This window comes from Octopus bimaculoides, chromosome 4 (genome assembly GCF_001194135.2).
Source record: "Octopus bimaculoides isolate UCB-OBI-ISO-001 chromosome 4, ASM119413v2, whole genome shotgun sequence".
Classification (NCBI taxonomy): Eukaryota; Metazoa; Mollusca; class Cephalopoda; order Octopoda; family Octopodidae; genus Octopus; species Octopus bimaculoides.
The window spans coordinates 15,629,056-15,649,082 of record NC_068984.1 but is presented as its reverse complement, the minus strand read 5'-3'; the positions used below and the strand labels follow the sequence as shown (position 1 = coordinate 15,649,082).

Genomic DNA, 20,027 nt, shown 5'->3' with positions numbered 1-20,027 from the left:
GAAGTACCATCAACGCGGTCGTTGGACCTAAAGAAATTATCAATCATATATCACCCAAATTATGCCGTTTTAATGAGGAAATATTGAAGCATGTTCTTTCTTGATAAAATTACGTGGTGGTCATGAATAGATTGGCCTTGATCATAGACCTCTTCGATCGAACCTAACTTGGAATTGGTCTTTTCTTAACCAAAAATAATTGTGATGCAATTTACTTGTGATGTCACTAAGCAGCGTAGGATTCCTAGTTGAGTGAATCGATAACCGTTAATTGGCATTATATTATGGCAGCAGAACAGAGAAGGAAGGATACTTGTGAAACTGCCCTTCATTGTTGCAGTTGAAAGCCTATGGTTAATAGCAATCGTGAAAACTTCGGATATAAACTTGAAAGTTGAGGGATCACATGCCACTGGTGACCAAGTAAATTACGGTATTTACAGAATTTTGTTACCGCGTCACTTGACCTCACTATTTGACCACGTGAGACCGGTGAAATGGATTTCATGTTACCCGTTGTAATACGATTAAACTTAGTTTTCTCTACCTGACTCAACTATGACTACTAGCTTTACAGCTGGGATAAAATGCGATGTTTTGAGAGAGTAATAGTAAAATTATTTTGTCAGAGCTTGTAAAGGCTCGTAGCTAAGTGGTTGGAACATTCGGCTCAAGTTCGTAAGGTGTTGAGTTCGATACCTGGCGGCGCGTTGTCAGGTTACTCCAATTCACTCAGCTGGCAAAAATGAGTTGTACCTGTAATTACGTCTAAGTACGTGTGTCTGGAGTGCTCAGCCACGTTAATTTCACAAGCAGGCTGTTCTGTTTCTCGGATCAACCGGGAGCCTCATCGTCGTCGTAACCGACGGTGTGCCAGTTGTCACGAGTTTACATGTCTATTAAGGCGGAGTCTATCTCGGTTTCTCTGTCATTTAAGTTGCTGAGGGATACAGGATGCCCTCTTGAAAGGAACGCCAGTACGGTCAAGTGGGGTTAATCTGAAATCCTCCAACTAGCGAAAGCATCGACGACTGTTGAATCCCAAATAAGACATTTCCTTCGTTTCCGAGGAAAGTATATACAGTCCGTCGTTTTGGAGCCCATCAGCTCCAGACTATTGGCTGCTCCAAGTTTAGACAAAGCGTGTTTAATTGAGCACAGCGTGACTTGACAGCCAGTCGCCATTAATCTTGCATACCACCCCACAGTTACGAGTGTACCGCCCTTGCATCGTTACAAAATCGCGTTTGGGGCATTAGAAATACACAGATCTTGGTACTACTAAAGCAGCGCGGACCCGAACGCGCAGTCGCGCGTCCGCGCTAGCTAGTCTTGAGTGGTCGATCCTAAGCCTAACCCTATCTCTAACCCGCGTGTGCAAATGAATACGTGTTTAGGGTTAGGGTTAGGATCGACCACTCACGACTAGCTAGCGCGGACGCGCAACTGCGCGTTCGGGTCCGCGCTGCTTTAGTAGTACCCAGATCTTTGGGGTTGAGAATGTTCCTGGCATATGATGTGAAAAGCATAAATCCAGACTCCCGACCCTGGAGCTCCGAGAGTATTCGGCTCATGTTACATTATACTAGATGGCCCTTCAACAAGCAATTACTGTAACTTCTTTCAAGTGCTCTGGTCATATTGGGCGATTAGCACAGAACCGTTTAAGAAATGTTTTAGTTCTGTTTCTTAATTGTAAGCATGAAAACTTGTAAGAATTATCTGAACTAACTTCTACGGAAACGAGGAAGAATACTTTGAAATGTATTCTGTGTCCTTGTTACCCTTAAAACATACAAATGTACGGTTCATTTTGGCGCGGTAAATACGTACTGAGGTGGGGTTTCTTGTGATCGCACTAACGCTAACGTTAATATAGAAAAGATTTAGACTAAATGAGTAAAATTTTTGAGGGGTAGTGTGGGGACAATCTAACTTGTTTGATGTGTTGTATGTTAGAAGTTTTGGCGAAAGAGTACGCACACCCGATGTTTAGGGTTAAGGTTTTTGTTACGCCGAAAACGGGTGGTGTGCGTATTCTTTACCTCCGCCGAAGTTTTCTTAAGCATTAACTGACCCCGTAGTGCCAATATCTTGTTTTATAAAATCTATTTTCGACCAACCGTTTCAGATGTCTAACTATCAGCGGCGTTCCCTGCCCCCGTTAAATGCAGATTTTTTCCCTCCCTTATTTTAATTTGTAACTCAGGACAAATCCGTTTAGAATTACTTGTCATTCAATACCTAGCACCTGGTTAAATATAAGGTTTAATTGAATGACTATAAGAGAACGTATATTATTGGTCAAAACTTATTTCCCTTTCACGCTCGTGGTGCGGGAAACAGACAACGAAATAATTGTTTTTAATGCATAGTAAGTAACTTGAATGATCAAATATTTTTCTACAATTTGTTTCAGATTTTACTGAAAAATAACAATGTTTTACGCCCATTTTGTACTGAGTAAAAAGGGTCCGCTGGCCAAAATATGGCTGGCGGCCCATTGGGACAAGAAATTGACAAAGGCACATGTTTTTGAAACAAATATTGACAGCAGTGTTGAAGCTATTCTCAAACCTAAGGTAAGTTTCCTATTCTCTTTGTATATTTTAGAATGTTTTGTTTATTACTGAATTATCATTTAAACATTGTTTATAATGCATTAAGATTGTTTATGATTATTATTATCGTTTTCTTTTACATTATAAAATATGGATTAATATAATTTAATGTCGTGTCAGTATAACAATTCAGTAATAAGTATCATTGTTTTAATAGTAACCCTGTATTTTGTTGTTAAATACTTTGATAGGTATTTTATAATAAATACATTGTTAAAACTTGCCTTGTTTTGATCTACCAAGCCATAACAATACTTGCATCTGTGTTTTCCTTATAACTTTGTGAGCATTTCTAATTGGTTCATTATCATTAGCAATTGTCACTTGTAATTGAGCAGCTTGGATCTGATTAAAGACAGTCTGTATTCCACCGGGGAATAATTATCTGGACACATATTTATTGTGTGGTCTGTTTGATCACCCACAGTTGCACCTTCACTTACCCATTACGTTGATACTGCTGTCCAGCATGCAGTTGTAGCAATATAAATGATACCTAGAGGTTGCTGTCCCTAATAAACTGATCAAGGATAGTCAAAAGCATTCCAACTGTTACCATCCTGTGGTTTTAAAGGGTATTAAAGACTACATCTGATGTGTTCTTTCCTTAGGATGTGGCTTAACTGGTATTTCTAGCAAGCCAAGCAGCTATATATAGGTTGCCTCGTCACTCATGGACATAACAGCTATGAAAAGGGAGTTCTTAGTTTGAATAAGTGTCTTCACAGAGCAAGTGTTGTCAATCAATAGATTCTCAATTCATAGGGACCAAATTTAACCATAGCAAAATACTGCATTTTCTTCATTAGTTGTACATGTGTTAGCAATAAATTCATGTTCATTCTTTTTTCTTTTCTTTTTTTTTTCAGGTAAAAATGGCATTAAGAACATCAGGCCACTTGCTTTTGGGAGTTGTACGTATTTATTCTCGAAAAGCCAAATATCTTTTAGCTGATTGTAATGAAGCTTTTGTTAAAATCAAGATGGCTTTTCGTCCTGGGGTAGTTGATCTTCCTGAAGAAAACCGAGAAGCTTCAGTAGCTGCAATCACCTTACAAGAAAATTTTCATGATTTTGATACTACCCTAGCAGACCTCAAGTAAGTAGAAATATTTAATTGTATAGCTTTACTAAAAAGTGAAGTCAATGAATTTCATTTAGTTTGCCTTCTGTAAGTGTTGTAATCATCTAGGAAAATCTATTATTGGCTGCACCAGTTGAAATAAACTGCAATATATGATTGCACAGTTAAATTTGCCTAGTGTCTGTTCCTAAGAAGCCATTTTGTTACTAATACTATAGCAAGGACTTTTTCTGTACAGTCATGAAGAATTTTATATCAAGAGCTATCAGAACATAAGTGTTTATTTTCCTATTGTGACATTTTCTCAAATATTTTAACATGCAGAATCTCTGATTATTTTAGGTTTGCTATGCATAACTCTGTTTTCAAATGTAAAAGGATTCTGTTTCAAATTTAAAGATGATTGTGCTATATGAAACTAATTTTATCCTGCGAACTTCAAATGTATTGTAACGTATTTTTGCATTTTATAATCTTCAGTTTCTCTTATTATAACTTCAGATACAATTTAATTCTATTTCAATACTCTTTCAGTGAAATCAATGTACAAGCTCAATTTTCAGTAAATCAAAGTCGTCCTGAAGAAATTACTATGCGGGAAGATTATGGAAATATCACTTTGATTGGTGATGATGGCTTTGGTATGTATATATGTATACTTGTATATGATTAGTTGCAGGTTAATTCATTTTTAAATTTAACAGATAGTCTCAAAATTACGTTAGCTAAAGAAAAATATTTGACCTAACTTTTGATTATGTGGTCATTTAATGTTTTTGCAATCAGAAAAGTAACAAAAAATTAGAGTACAGCTAATTGAAAAGATTAGCTTTGAAATGCAGTCTGAATTTGTTCCAAAATTAATGCAACTCTTGCTGTCTTCCGAATAAGGCAACTACAGATATTCTCACAAATCATCCATAGCTCAATTTGTCAAAGAAATAGTAATGAAATTCCAAATTTGAAAGCTAAACTCAAGATCAAGAGACTATAAAACCTAACACACCAAAGGAAAGGAACCGAAACTTTACTGCCATTTTAGAAGTGGTTGTGCTCAATATTAATGCCATATGGGGTACCAATGTGAACTATGGACGTACAAGAGCTGCAGTAGGCATCACGTGAGGATCAATAACAGAAAGGTGTTGTATGTTACAAATGCAGAATAAAATTATTTCAGATGCTTACAGAATTACCTAGAAGTAGTTGGTAGTTTCCATTACTTAGTTGCCCAAGTTAACAGTAGAAGTGGGTGTTCCAGAAGAGTAGTATCCAAAGAAAGAATAAGGGATAACTTTCTAAATGAAGACAAGATGTTGCTTGGTAATGAAACATCCAGAGGATATGCTGAAAAGAAGTGAATAATATTGCACTGAGAGAAAAACAGGGCATAAGAAGAATCACACATCTGCTTGAGAGAAGACTGAGCTGTTGTGGGTATATGATGGGTACAGAAAATAGCAGTTGGATAAAGACATGAAAAAATGGAGGAGGGTGATCTGTAGAGGTTGACCTTAATAAAGACAGCAAAGGACTTCAGTGGATGGAAAGATACTGTAAAAATGGATGTATTCTTGATCTCATCCTTAGTGAATTTCTCTATTTTGTATCTAGTTAATTATCTTATTGTAGCAAATTAGTAATAATGGTACACCCCTTCCACATGACAAATGGAATAGCCTACTCACTATAAGTAAAGTGAAGTACCAGAGTACATAGTAGGCAGTCAGAGATCGTCATGTTTTTACTGGTTTTACTAAATATACTGTATGCCGAATTGGGCATTACAACAATCCAATATCTTAAGGATTATAATAGTGATAATGAATTAATAAACTCGGTGGGGATAAACCAATTCACGTGGAGCTAATAGAAACTCGAAGAGGAGTTAAACTCAAAAAGTTGGTGTGCAAATTTTACAAAAAAAAAATCGTTAAAGTACAGAAAATTTGTTGGCAGGTTTGCTCAAGTTGCGAAAACAGCAACAAATGCTGCAATCACTGAAGTCCTTAGAAAAAGTGTTCTTGCCAGACTGTCACAAATTCCATAACAAAGTTAAATACGAACCTGACAAAGGAGTTACCTTCAAAGCATACTACAGAAGATATAAGCAAATCTTCAAGAAAGAATGTAAAGAGAGGGACAATGAGATGACAACTGGCAGCAACAGAACATGAACAATACAGTAATTATGTACTCCCAATAAAAACCTTCTGACATAAACTTTAATGGCACAATACATATATTGTGTAAAACTTTTAGTGAAAAAAAGTTCATTGTTCAACACACGTTGGAAGTGTCTGAACATAGCGAAAAACAATAATGAGGACTACATCACATATTATTGGTAGAGTTCACAAGGAATGCAAAAAGTTCAAGCTGGATGAATTAACGCCAGATATGTTCAAATGCCTGATTTTTACACAGGGATTAACTACAGAAATTAGAACTAGAATTCTCGCTAAACTGGGATGTAACCCTACTACAAGTGTCAGAAGAATGTGAAAGGATAGTCAAATTAAGACACGACACAGAGGAAGTCAAACAAAGATTGTTTTCGAGTAAAGCAAGTGCGAAACAAAGTGTTTTCTAAAAAGCACGACAAAAATCAAGAAATAAACCCATGTTTTGTATGTGGAGGGGGGAAAATTATATTTTGGGTGGGGAATTCATATGTAGTGTAACATTTCAAGGTCAAACTAAAAAGGCAAGGATATATGTGTTAAAAGGTTCTCTTGATTTATTCAGCACAGATTGGGTGGAACTATTCAAAGTATGGAATACACCCATAAATGTTTTGTGTGGAAATATAGTCGGTTCAAATACAGCTGAGGGACTGAAACAAAAAATTGCAGTAAAACACAGTGGAACACCTGTATGGAAGCCCAAACAAAATGAAAAATTGCCCATGATAAAAAGTAAACATTGTTCATAAGTAGATGCTTCATGGTCAAGACTACACATCGATTTCACTGATCCTTTAAATGGTTCTTACTACTTACTGGTAGTTGATAGTTTCTCGAAATGGCCAGGAATATTTGTAAGTGTGAAAAAAACCCACCTCCTTAGCTGTGATAAATTTCTTACACAAATTGTTTGCAAGATTTGGCATACCAGACAAGATGATGTCTGACAGTAGAACACAGTTTGTGTCTAGCGAATTTTAAAAAGTTTGTGAAATGTTCACGGTAGAATATATAACTACTGCGCCATACCTTCCCAGATCTAACAGACAGACAAAACGCTTTGTTGATACCTTCAAGAGAGTCATAAGGAAGTCATGGATAAGTGACTCTACAACAATTTTTAAGAGTATACCATGTGACACCAAATCAGAGTACACCAACAGGCAGCTTACCAGCAGAGTTGATGTTTACAAGGAAAATACAATCAGTCTTTGATAGATTGCCACCTGGCAAGAAAACAAAAAGTGTCTAGGAAGACATAGTAGAGGCCAAGTGCAAGGGCATCCAGCTGTAGAAACTCTGCCAGATCAGATTGGAGCCTGGTGCAGCCATCTGGTTCACCTGTCCTCAGTCAAATCATCCAACCCATGCTAGCATGGAAAGCGGACGTTCAACGATGATGATGATGTATGAAAAAATCACAAAATTGGGAGGTGGGGTGAATAAAGAGAATTATTGCTATGTTGTAGGGAATTAGTAATAACGGTACACCCCTCCCGTGTGACAAATGGAATAACGTAGTCACTATAAGTAAAGAGAAGTACGTAGTAGGCAGTCAGAGATAGTCTTGTCTTCACTGGTTTTGTGGGCATTATAACAACCTAGCAAAATAAGGATTATAACACTTATATTGACTGACACCTAAACAATTTTAATATTTTTGCTGTATTGAAAGCACCCATTTCAGTCACGGTGTGATACAATATTTCATTTGCCTGTTACAGCTTTCATAAGCTTGCAGATTGTGTACTTTGCATCACAATCATTTTGTCTATCCAGGATTGTCTTGTTGAGGTTTTCATTGCTATTACTGTCATAGTATTATGCTTGGCTTTAAGTTTTACATTGATGGAATTCTATCTTGTAATAATTTTATTTTATTTTGTTCTAGTTTAGTTATATTGTCTTAAAATGCAGATTGAAAACAAATAAGCTCTTCTCAAAAAAATCACACATTTCGGTTGAAATAGCAGCTTCCTCAGTTAAAAGGAAAGATACATAAGATTATCATAAGTCTGCTCAATCAGGGCTGATTTAGGATAAACAACAATGCTTTCAAATAGAAGTTTATAAGAATAATTTGACGCTAATAGATCTATGGCTGCTAAGTTTTAAAATTTTCAATAATTTGTTTTCTGTTTAGTTATTTTGTAATTTTAGTTGATTACCTGAACTGAAGATCTAGCAATATAGCAATCTTTGATATGTTGCCAATCTGTCAGAGGTAACATTTCCCAAATGATATGGTGGATGTGTATACGCACATACAAATTTAATATAGAAGACATTCATTACTTATGTATTCATTCATTGAAAAAAAGAAAATCTATTATCCAGAGTGTCTGGTGTTGGTCTGCCTTAGCAAGACTTGTATTCAGTAAAGTTAAGGGAGTTACAAGTGTAAAAGGGCTAAATACAAGTTATTGTGTGTGTGCTATATCTAATTTACACAATCGACTTCATAATGTAGATTCCTTGTTACTTTGTAAACTCAGCCTGTTTTTCTTTTTCTTTGTATTTTAATAGGTGATGTTGGGTTTGATGATCGAGAAATACTGCGAGACGCCACAAATCTAGAAGAGTCTTTGTTCAAAAGTCCTGATATTACCAGTCCTCGGGCTCCTGAAGAAATAAAAAGCATTGATGAGCCAGAGAAATCATTAGATGTGGACATGACAGCTCCTGTCACCAATGAACTTGATGAACCTAGCTTTATGGGTAAGTTTTAATGATTTTACATATAATGAAAATACTTTGCCTGTATATTTAATCCTTTAGTGTTTAGATTAATCTCTCAAATGTGGTGCTTATTTGTTCACGTTATTTGTTCTGCAATATCAGTTGGCTGTTATAGTGGATTGGGTCTTCCACAAATACAAATTATGTGTTGAGCATTTGTTTCCGCCATGACCATTTCAAAAAAAGTTTTTGGTAAAAAAATAAAAAATAGTTTGATGGTTGAGCATCGGAAGGTAGGCCATATTGTGGAATTGGCGATTCTGGTTTATGTAGTAATCTTCTCCATCCGATAAAGGTTCGTAAATGTCAATATGATTCGTCTGAAGACAAATCACTGTTTTTGTTTATATTTTGTACTTCATCATCAAGAGTAAAACCTTCAAAGTCAGAATTGCTACTTGCTGACGCCATATCATTAAAAGCTAAGATATACACTTCTCTTCAAACTTTGAAAAAAACCAAGAAGTCTTTAAAATTTCACTGTATTTTTATTTGAATAAAGGCGGGAAAGGCTTTATCACGCATTATCTCAAAGTTACAAGAATTCAATAATGTGATTCATTTTTTTTTTAGTGAATTTGTAGAGAAATCAGATACAACCAGTTATGGCTGGTTTAAACACTAAAGGGTTATAATAATTATGAGAATAATCAAGAATTTGGATGGAGATCTAATGAAATAACTATTCAGTCAAGATTTTCAAAAACTAGGTCGTATAGTATTACCACAACCATCAAAGTCACTTTGGGTGCATTTATGATAGTATCAATAACATGTATGGGCTCTCTTGAGACATAGGCAAGAATTGATATGTTTTTCATTCTTCTGAACTTGTCAGCTAACAGAATTGTTTTATCAAACTTTCTATAATAAATGGTGATCAGTTTTATACAGGCCCGTGTGCATGAGCACAGGAATTGCTATTTCAGGGAATTCAAGTGTGAATACAACACAAATATTACAATGGATGACTGAAAATTGATTTTTACATTTATAGAAATATACAGTGAAGGTTAAATGTATATGTTACTCTTGAAATATTGTCGTGATTAACCAAAACAGTGGATAAAACCAGTACAGCTGCCTGCAGTTTAATGTAAATTATATTAAAACAAATTACTGAATTGGGATGCACTCATGAAATTATTCGGAATCTTGTTTTCTTTCAAATTTATTCTCATTTTACTTGTAATGTCTTCTAAATGGTCAAGTTGCAGTCAGTAATTAATTTTTTTACTTTCTAGATGCTCCAGTTGATGATGATGATGATGATGATAATGGCAACAATGATGATTTTGGAGGTGAAATTGGTCAAGAATTTCTCGGTAATTCCATATATTAGTTTCTTTTGATTCTCTTTTAGCATCTGTAGGTGGGTGGTCAGTGGCATACAGACACATTTTAGTTGTTGTAAATATTACATCCACTACTATAGCTTTATCATTTTGTGTTTGTACACCAGATAATGTTATTAATTGGAATGGTTGTATTATACTCTTTCAGTTATGGCAGTGAATAAATGCATGAGAAAAGCTATAGCTATATTTACTTGATTGGTTCCCAATTTGTTCATCTTTTAATCCTGATGTAATTCTTATAATTTAAAGTTCTTCATTAAAGCTATTTATATTTATCATCATCAATTTTCTATGTAAATAATGATGTTGATCTATCATAGCAAGAATACATGCCAAAATTTATATCTAAACATTTTATTGGTCAATGGCAATTTCTGCTATAGTATAAATTGGATCCCTGGAATTATTGTCATAAACTATAGTTTTCTTGGGAATAAATGTAGATACTTGTGTGAAATGCTACAAAATTAGGTCTATCAATGGTTAATAACGATTTGTTTTTCCTATCTTTCAGATGATACATTTATGGAGCCTGGTGGATTATTTGAAGATGCTCCTGTAACTGACGTTGGTATGGAACCTGAAGAACATGTAACCGAAACAGAGAAACCTCAAGGTATTATTATGTTAATGCATTTTATGAATTTTTCCACTTATTTTGATGATGTACATTTGTATAATTTTTGATTTATCACTATTTCATATTTGACTGTAGAATGAATTGCTAGTTTTATATATAAGAATAATGTGTGTATTCGAATGTTCTGACAGATTCGAATACAAATTTCTATAAATGATTTCCATTATGGAGGGCATAATGATGGGTGTTCATAATATGATTTACCCATGTAATGGGACTTCTGAGGCACTATAATGTTTCAATTTTGTTGTGTTTCCTCAGTCTAAGCTGCCCTATCCAACCACTGAAACTAACAAGGGCACAAGCTCTTGTTCATAGAAAACATCATCATTTAATGTCTATTTTCCATGCTAGCATGGGTTGAAGGATTTGACAGAAGCTGGCAGGCCAGGATCCAATTGTCTGTTTTGGTATAGTTTTTGCAGCTGGATACCATTCCTAACGCCAACCACTTTGCAGTGTGTACCAGGTGCTTTTTACATGGCACCAGCACCTGCTGGCTTGGAAAAGAAGGACCTCACAACTAAGTGTAGTGGAACTGAGAGATTAGAGAATGATAGAAGAACATAATTCATGGGTGCACACGAGGCAGTGAAAATCCAAACAGTGACATGTCTTCATTTTTAATATCTTCTGGCAGATTCAGACATGAATATCTAATAACTTAGTTCTATATTTAAGAGATGAGGAATTATGTACATTATTTACATTTGACGGATATTTGTCCTCATCTTGGAGGGTATATCAGCTGAATCATTGTGTTAACAACAAACAAGATGAGGACATATCTGTCAAATGTAAATAATGTATCTAATAATTTGTTTTGCGTTATTGGAAAACACCTTCTCCTCTTCGATGATGTGTTTTCATAACACAATTCACTGTTGTAAGGGTACTTTAAGATACTGCAGTGTTTCAGCCTCATTTTTGTGTCTCTGCATTCAGAGCTATGCTGCCAGTCTGATGAAACTGGCACAAGCTCTTGTTTATAAGAATCAGCAAACATTGTTTGCCGGTGAATACTGTTGTCTGCTAAACTTTATAATAACTTTTGATTTTTTTCACATTTCATTGTAGAACCTGAAGCTGCTCCGCAACCAGCTGAAGCCAAAGCTGCTCCAGCTACGGAGCCTGAGACTCCGGCACCCGAAACTACTAGTGAAGTCAATGAAACCACTGGTACTTCTGGAGAACAAACAACACTTGTTCATAATGAAGATGAGGCCTTTGCTTTGGAGCCCTTAGATGTCTCGAATATACCAGGTCAGTTTAGTAGGTATTGATTAAGGTTCTTTTAAATGTTGTCCTTGTTTTAGATGTAGTTTGTGCATGGGCTGTACTGTGAATGTTTCGACCAGTGAAAAGTGTTTGTATATTTTTGGGTTGTATATATTTTTTTGATTATTAATTATTTCACTAATATTCTCTTTTATAATATTAACATTATGTATGTATATAATATATGTGATGTAAAGGGATTGGTATTTTCGTTACAAATCCCATTGAGATCAAAATGTACTAATAATATATTGAAAATCATTTAAATTAACAATGACCTACTTATATGAGTATTTAACTTTGTGGTTTCAGTAGTCATTGCATCTCAGAGAACCAACTGAATGGTTTAGTTTTTATGGTTTGTTTACAGTTTGGTTTTAATGGACATTTTTGTGCTTTTGCCTTTTTGAAGTGAATAAAATAGGTGCTTGTTTAGCTCCAAACCAGCTCTGGTTGAGCAGACTTGTGATCAAAGCTATACAAGTTATAAACATCCCATCTTTATTTCAATAGTTGGGTCTGTTTGCAGACTCTCTAGGATCAATGCGATTAATGTCCTTGAATTGTGTTGATGACTGCAAGGAATAGATTCCAGAATGCTGGTGGCGAGTAAAGCATTGTATGGGTGGCAAGAGGTAGAGGGACAAGTGAGTCAGTTGAAGATAGCTCAGAACAGTAATTGCCATGGTCATAGTAAATAGAAAATAGAACAGTAATTGCCATGGTCATAGTAAATAGAAAATGTAGTGTGGAAACTCTCTGGGTCAAAGGTTAGAATGTGTTGACAAGTGGCTTCATCTCAGATATGGGCAACTTGTAGCCCAAGGGACTTTGATGGTGTGCCTAACAAAAAGAAATTACTTTTAAGTCTTTTATTAGTGCATCCTGCCTGATGAGGAGATGTGTCCCATGCCTGCTTCTTGAAAAAAAAAGTTGCTGATTCCTGCTCTATATTGATCTGTTCGGCACCTATTTGGGGAATGTTGTCTAAGATATTTGTAGATGTAACAGCAGTATTCTGTTGTTGGTTTCACTTGAACATTATAAACTTGGGAACCGAAATATTTTGTCCCTAAACGTGGAATCCAGTCTTTGGTAGTGTAGTTGTTGCTGTAACATGTACCCCATACTTTATATTTTCTGTTAGGTGGTAAATATGCAAGCTAAGGGTTTTAGAGTTGATAGTTTTTCGTCTTTGAGCAGATTGGTAAATAACTATCAATAGTATAGGCATGATTCAGTTATTTCTCCTTACTTTTATTCATATATATATATATATGTATATGTGAAATTAAAACACCCCTGTACCTAGTCAAGAGAAAGTCTGTTTGGGAGTTCAAAGTAGTCGCACTGCTTATCATTTTCAAACCTTACTGCAACCACTGTTGCACATACATGCAAGGTTAACAGTAGCAACAGCAGCTATTCGTTGTTACCAAGTATTTTCTTCTTTTCCTCTCTTAGTCTTATTCACCAGAAATAACAAATAAGAAGTTGAATCCATGTGATTACACAAGTTACAACTGATGAATGGAGGTGGACATGACTTGAGTTGTTTTCTAACAATTTTGCCGCAGATTAATGCCAAAGTGCTCAATTCACTGCAGGTATTCAAGTTGATGTTGGTCTTCTTCATAGTCTGTTGATTTTATAATGTCATAAATGGCATCCTTGAGGTGTGTCAGTGCTATGCTCATGAGCAATTTACTCATAATTTACTTAGGCTGTCCATCTGGACCAATGCTTGATGACAGTGATTTCAAAGTTGTTGGGGTTAGGGTTGGCTTTCTCAGGAACAGAAATATTAGTGTCATATTTTTCCTGTTTTATTTCATGATTGTTCAGAGCTTGTGCTGGTGTAAGCACTCTTGTTTCTTGTCTTAACAGCACAGGATCCGTGTTTCGTGTCTGTAGAGTAAGGCTGAAATAATGACAGCTTGATACTTGAGTGAAATATTCATCTGAAAGCAACATGGCCAGCACAATTACTGTTCTCTACATCCTTCTCAGTTGCATTGCATTGAGAGGAGAGAGTAAAATGCTTTGTAGAGGAGTCAACAGTACCTGTAGTAAGGTTTGAAACTGATAATCCATTTCACATACTTTAACTTCAAAACGATTTACATAATGAGGAAAAGAATATGTACAGGAATGATATTTTTTATTGACATCAAGGAAGATGGTGTTTCATAAACATATTGGCACATCTTCAGAAAATGTTCAGTCATAATGCTGAAAAGAAAGGAATCATTTGTGTCTGGGTAATTTGTAATCTGCAGTGGCCTCCTTGATGTTCACTGTGTTTATATCAAAAGATACCTCTTCTGGAATAAATTCATAACTGTCAGTGATTGATATTGATATATCTAATTCAAAGTCAACTCCATTGGTTGTGCTTGCTGTGCTTTACACATAGTGCAGCAGCTTTAAAAATTCAAATTTAGATTTGCAATTGCTTTAGTACCCATTTTTTTCAATGCCTAATGCATTACAGTAATAAGGATAAATACATGGCAAGGAATAGCCAAGAACACAAAATTTACACTAACAATATCAGACATTGTATGACATTTTATTTTTTGATATAAGAATTTATAAACTTTTTTGCAAGCATGAAATAATTCTTTTTTGGAATAGCTGATTTCAAAGCACAAAAAGCTGTAAATAATGGGTCCAAAAATGCTAACACCTGTCATGTCTACAGATGTGGGTTCAGGTCCCACAGGCAGTCCTTGTCCTTTTTTCTCTCCAGAAGATTTCTGCAACCTAATATTGACATGCTGTTATTTATAGCTTTATCTGCTTCTAAATTCATTTTTCCAGAAAAGAATTTCATTTTTATTTCTATGTATTTTATATGACCTGGTTACAGGTTTGTAATGAGTCGATCACTGGTTCACTATTTCTGACGGTGAAAGTGGCAGAACGAGTGTCAGTAAGTTGGAGGATCTCAATAGGTTTTATTCCTAAACCACTGTTTTTGTTTGTTCTTCTTAATGTTTATATCCTTCAGCCAAAGCTATACTTATACAGCATAAATACACATCCACATATATGTTTACACACACGTACACTATGCCAGTCTGAAAAGCAGGTGCTTCTGACAGGCTCTGTTCAACAAATTTCACTCAAAAGACATTGATCAGCCCAAAACTATAGAAAAAGGCACAAAGTAACATATAAGGGGATTGAACAAAGACCCATGTTGCAAAGTGAATTTAAGCTCATAGCTATGGCTGCTCTTAGCAAGTGAAATTGTGTGCTAACTTTTAGTGACTAACGAGTTAAGCTAATTAAATTTCCCTATTTCTTAAATATAAGTTATGACTAGTATTTTCCAGGTATATATAGTAATTAAATATATGCTTTAGAAAATACAATTGTTAATAAACTGGCATACATGTGTGTGTGTGTGCACACACACAACCGTACATACATATAAATGTTAGTGTGTTAATTGTTGATTAAAAGCTTATTGATGATCCAACTATATTTGATATAGGCGGTATTGTCTGTCTGGAAACGGGAGCGGGAGTTTTTTTTTTTAAGTTTCATTCCTAAACATTCTTCCATTCACTATTTCGCTTTATTCTCCACCCTATATTACTTGCAACTCTTAGTCTTTAATTATAATGAGATGGTTGGTGTAATAGACAGCATGAGGTAGGTGGTTGGGAGAGGACAAAGGTCATGCACAAACAACAAATTATTTTAATAATCTCAGAAAAGAAAAAAATTTCTTCTCAGTAAATCATAATAATGAAATAGAATTTTGTTAAAAAATCCATTTTCTAATAAATTTATACCTGCTAAGTCCATTCTTCTCCAAAAATTATATTTTCCCCCTTGTATATTCGTTTTATCCTGGAGATTCTCTGCACAAATTTGTTTTAATGAGTAGACAAATAATGAATGTAAGTGTATTTTCTTATTTTAAGGTGACTGATACAGTTAGTTTAATACTTGTTTTTTGTAGGGCAAGAAAGAAAAGGTAAACGTAAGCGTAAGCTTATTGTGGACGAACAAAAAGGTATTCCAAGTGAAACTATGAAACTGCAGTTAGCTGACACTGCAGACATAATTACTACTTTAGATTTGGCACCACCAACTAAAAAGTTGATGCACTGGAAAGAAACTGGTGGTGTAGAAAAATTATTTGCGCTACCTGGTCGACCCATAATCTCTAAATTTACATGGCGAGTAAGTAAACAACAGCCTCAGTACTTTCTGTTTTATTTTTCCCAACATTTCAATCACTTTCAGTTTCACTCTTACATTCTTGCTAATACACACACACTCCTCTCATTTTTCTCTCTCTTTCCATCTCAGCAGCAGTATAAGAGATTAGTCGATTTTTAAAAAATGTTTTTTTATTCAATCATATTTTTGTCTATTCTGTTTTAAAGGGCAATTCTTGCAAGCAAAGTGTTTAACTTTGGTAAGGTGCTTATAACTTGAAGTGACTTTGCTGGAAATGAATTCAAAAATATCTATATTGAAAGATGTGCCCTGTCATTAAAGCACAGTTCAGTCCACATTTGTGCAGTGCACAGGGTTCGTTTATATAAATATTTCATGTTTTCTTAATTTGCCTTTTCTTTTTATTAAAGCTATTTGGTAGAAACTTAATTACTAAACCTATGAATACAGAAGAAGAAGAGGATCACGAAGGAGAGAAAATCGAATTGGAATCACCTGAGTTGGCTCGTGACGAACACGATCAACTTGTTCAGCCACACCAAAATCTTCATCTTCCTTTCCCAGCAGGGACACCACAAATGCAACAGCAGCAAACTCCTTTACATCAAAATGCACAGCTAAATCATCAAGCACAGATGACACCTCAGCAACTGCAAGCAACCCTTCAGCCTTCAAAGAGAGGTCAGTACTTCTTTAATCAATTATAATTGAGTGGTTAAATCCCTTTGAGTATTTCAGTTTAAAACAGTGGTTCTCAACCAGGGTCCACATGAGCAAAATAGTAAATTGGGTCCACAATATTATTTCAAGAGACGATGAAAAATGTTGCTCTAGATGTATTGCAAGAAACAGATAGGTTTCCTTCTCTAATTTATTACATAGTTCAACCTACACAAGTGAAAGAAGTATCTATATCTATAAAATTAGTTTCTAAACATAGTAATACTATGGGGATGCACCAAAATGAAATAGTAATCAAAAGGGGTCATTAGATTTAAAAAAAAAAAAAAAAAAATGTTTGGGAATTGCTGGTCTAAACATTGGACTGACTCCTGTGCAGGTGGCACATGAAAACACCATTTGAGCATGGCCGTTGCCAGTGCCGGTGGCACGTAAAGAGCACCCACTACACTCTCGGAGTGGTTGACGTTAGGAAGGGCATCCAGCTGTAGAAACTCTGCCAGATCGGATTGGAGTCTGGTTCGCCGGTCCCCAGTCAAATCGTCCAACCCATGCTAGCATGGAAAGCTGATGATGAAAGGGTAAAGAGTGAAACATTATAGGCTTTATGTAAAATTATAATCCATGAAATGTTCAAAACTTCTTAATGTGAGATTAAAAATATTGTGTCAAATGTTTTGTTTCATAGATATTGCTCATTATAAAATTTTAATTCTTTGTACCATCTTTTCTTTTGATGTAGCTCAAGCGAAGGCAGAGGCAGCAGCAGCAGCGGCGGCGGCGGCGGCAGCAGCTCAAGCGACTCCTGCCCCTCCAGTAACTCCTGCACCTCTTCCTGTTGATTCAGATGTTTTCCCTTCATCAGACGTTTTATTTACATCTGAAAATATGAAGCCACCAGCTGAAGAAAATTCCACTGTTGAGGAGCCGTCTGCTGTATCAACTGAACCAAGTATGCAATCAACATCACCAAGTAAAGCATTTGATAAAACTCTAGCAGAACAAGCAGCACAGCCTCCTCAACAGGATGATCCTTCAAATACCACAGATCTTTTTTCAGGCACCTTTAATGACACAATGGTTGATATTCCTGGTGACAATGATTCAGTCTATCCTAAAGATTTAGATGATGAACCCCCATCAATTGCACCACTTTCTGTTCCCCCTCCATCATGTGACCCTGCCTCTGTTGCTCCTGCTTCAGTGCCGCCACCAGCTTGTCAACTGGTAAGTAATATTTACAAATATAGTTTTCCTCATCCAACCTATGCCAGCATGGAAAACAGACGTTAAACGATAATGATAGTTTTAGATTCCATTTCTTTCGTCTCTCTTTCTCTCTAGTTTAAATGCAAACACTATTGTAAAATTTTATATATATTAATAGGTATAGACTTGTCTGTGCAGTTCAGAAGTTTGCTTCTTGGTCACATTATTTTGTATTTAATTCTCCTACATGACACTTTGGGCAGTTGTCTTGTGGTACAACCTCACTCTCAAAGCCTTTCAGTGGTTTTGGGAGACAGAAAATAAAAGAAGCTAATTATATATATGGTATGGGCATCTTGTCTCAGCATCACTGTTGTACTTTCATTTCCAATTTTCCATAAAATATGCATGCCTGGCCATGTGGGAAATATTACCTTGACTGGTGTGGGTTTGCAACAAGAAGGGTATACGGCTGTAAGAAACGTTACCCCGTCAGGCAAAATGCGTAGCAGTATTTCGTCTGCTGTTACGTTCTGAGTTCAAATTCTGCCGAGGTCAACTTTGCCTTTCATCCTTTCGGGGTCGATAAATTAAGTACCAGTTACGCACTGGGGTCGATGTAATCGATTTAATCGCTTTGTTTGTCCCCTCTATGTTTAGCCCCTTGTGGGCAATAAAGAAATAAGAAGCTGTAGAAAAATCTGCCTCAGCATATTCAATCTGACAAAGTCAAACATGAAAAATTATCATCGTCATTGTTTGTCCGTTTTCCATGCAGGTATGGGTTGCATGGTTCGATAAGATTTGATGAACCAGAGGACTGCATCGTGCTCCATTGTCAGCTCTGGCATGGTTTTTTAGTGTGGACTTGGTGTTCGTTTTGTGGAATCCACACCATTAAGATTACCAAGTAACTCGCAAGACAAGAACCCCTCAACTGGGTGGGGTCATAATATTGAAGGAGGTAGCTTTATTCCATGTATTGAGAGGTTCAATATATATAAATAGGAAAAAGTGTCTTGCTGTAGAGGAGATAGATGAATACTCTAGATGGATATTGAAAATGTAAGATGAGTGAGAAATGAATAACTGGGAGCACAAATGTAGGGTGAAATGGTCTTCATTTCTTTAGTGAAACAGGTTGGTCTTCTCAAGCACTACAAATCACCAATCATCTAAGGCAGTTGTCATCTCTGTGAGGCTCAATCTTCACTACTTCATCTATCCTCTTCCAGGGTCTCTCTCTTCTACATGTTCCTTCCACATTTAGCAAGGCACTTAAACCAATGATGTGATGAGTTTAGTGAAATTTCATAAAAAGTTAAACCATTTTTGAAAACACTGGACTTATTTTACAACAGTGTATAAATGAAATTTTAATTACCCAGTCTTACGTGTTATATCTTTGATTTGTTTAATTGTTATCATTTTATTGAATATAAAACATTTGGCTAATTATAAGTTTATTCTTATAAGAATTCTTAAGTTTGTTTGATTGCATTTTTATATTATCAATATTAGCTTGTAAACAAATTAACCCACAAAACAAGCCTATGGAAATTGCATATCGGTTGTCAATATACTAAGTAGTCTACATTAGTAAATATCACTTCATATCTTCAACTAATAGTTTTCAGGGCAGATATATAAATATAATAGTAGAAAAAATTATCAGCATAATAGCATGGCTTAAGAAAAATATTTGTTGTCTTACTAGTTCATTATTATTATTATTATTATTATTATTATTATTATTTTTATTTGCTTAACAGACATTTGAAGATATTGAATCAGGAGAGGTTGAAGGTGTTATCGACTCCAATTTGGATGATGCTGAGCAAGAAAAACAATGGAACAAGCGATCTCTTCAAATGCAACATTCATTGGATATAGCTTTCCGATATAATGAAAGACTTAGTTTCAAAGAACTTATCCGAAAACACAACCGTAAACAGGCAGCGTCACGGTTTTACACATTGTTAGTTCTTAAGAAACATCAGTCTGTCGAAGTGGATCAAAGTGAGCCTTTTG

The 20,027-nt window shown here is 35.5% G+C and overlaps 1 protein-coding gene across 1 annotated transcript in view; it reads left to right on the top strand.

Moving 5' to 3' along the window:
- LOC106877019 (double-strand-break repair protein rad21 homolog) overlaps nucleotides 1-20,027 on the top strand; it is a 26,237-nt gene that overhangs the window by 4,100 nt on the left and 2,110 nt on the right. The window contains exons 2-12 of the mRNA XM_052967619.1: nucleotides 2,420-2,582; nucleotides 3,491-3,720; nucleotides 4,240-4,346; nucleotides 8,418-8,609; nucleotides 9,875-9,955; nucleotides 10,503-10,604; nucleotides 11,706-11,891; nucleotides 15,883-16,106; nucleotides 16,517-16,787; nucleotides 17,530-18,014; nucleotides 19,769-20,022. Of these exons, the coding sequence (XP_052823579.1) occupies nucleotides 2,439-2,582; nucleotides 3,491-3,720; nucleotides 4,240-4,346; nucleotides 8,418-8,609; nucleotides 9,875-9,955; nucleotides 10,503-10,604; nucleotides 11,706-11,891; nucleotides 15,883-16,106; nucleotides 16,517-16,787; nucleotides 17,530-18,014; nucleotides 19,769-20,022 (2,276 nt within the window). The 5' untranslated portion in view covers nucleotides 2,420-2,438. The remainder of the gene's footprint in view (nucleotides 1-2,419; nucleotides 2,583-3,490; nucleotides 3,721-4,239; nucleotides 4,347-8,417; nucleotides 8,610-9,874; nucleotides 9,956-10,502; nucleotides 10,605-11,705; nucleotides 11,892-15,882; nucleotides 16,107-16,516; nucleotides 16,788-17,529; nucleotides 18,015-19,768; nucleotides 20,023-20,027) is intronic.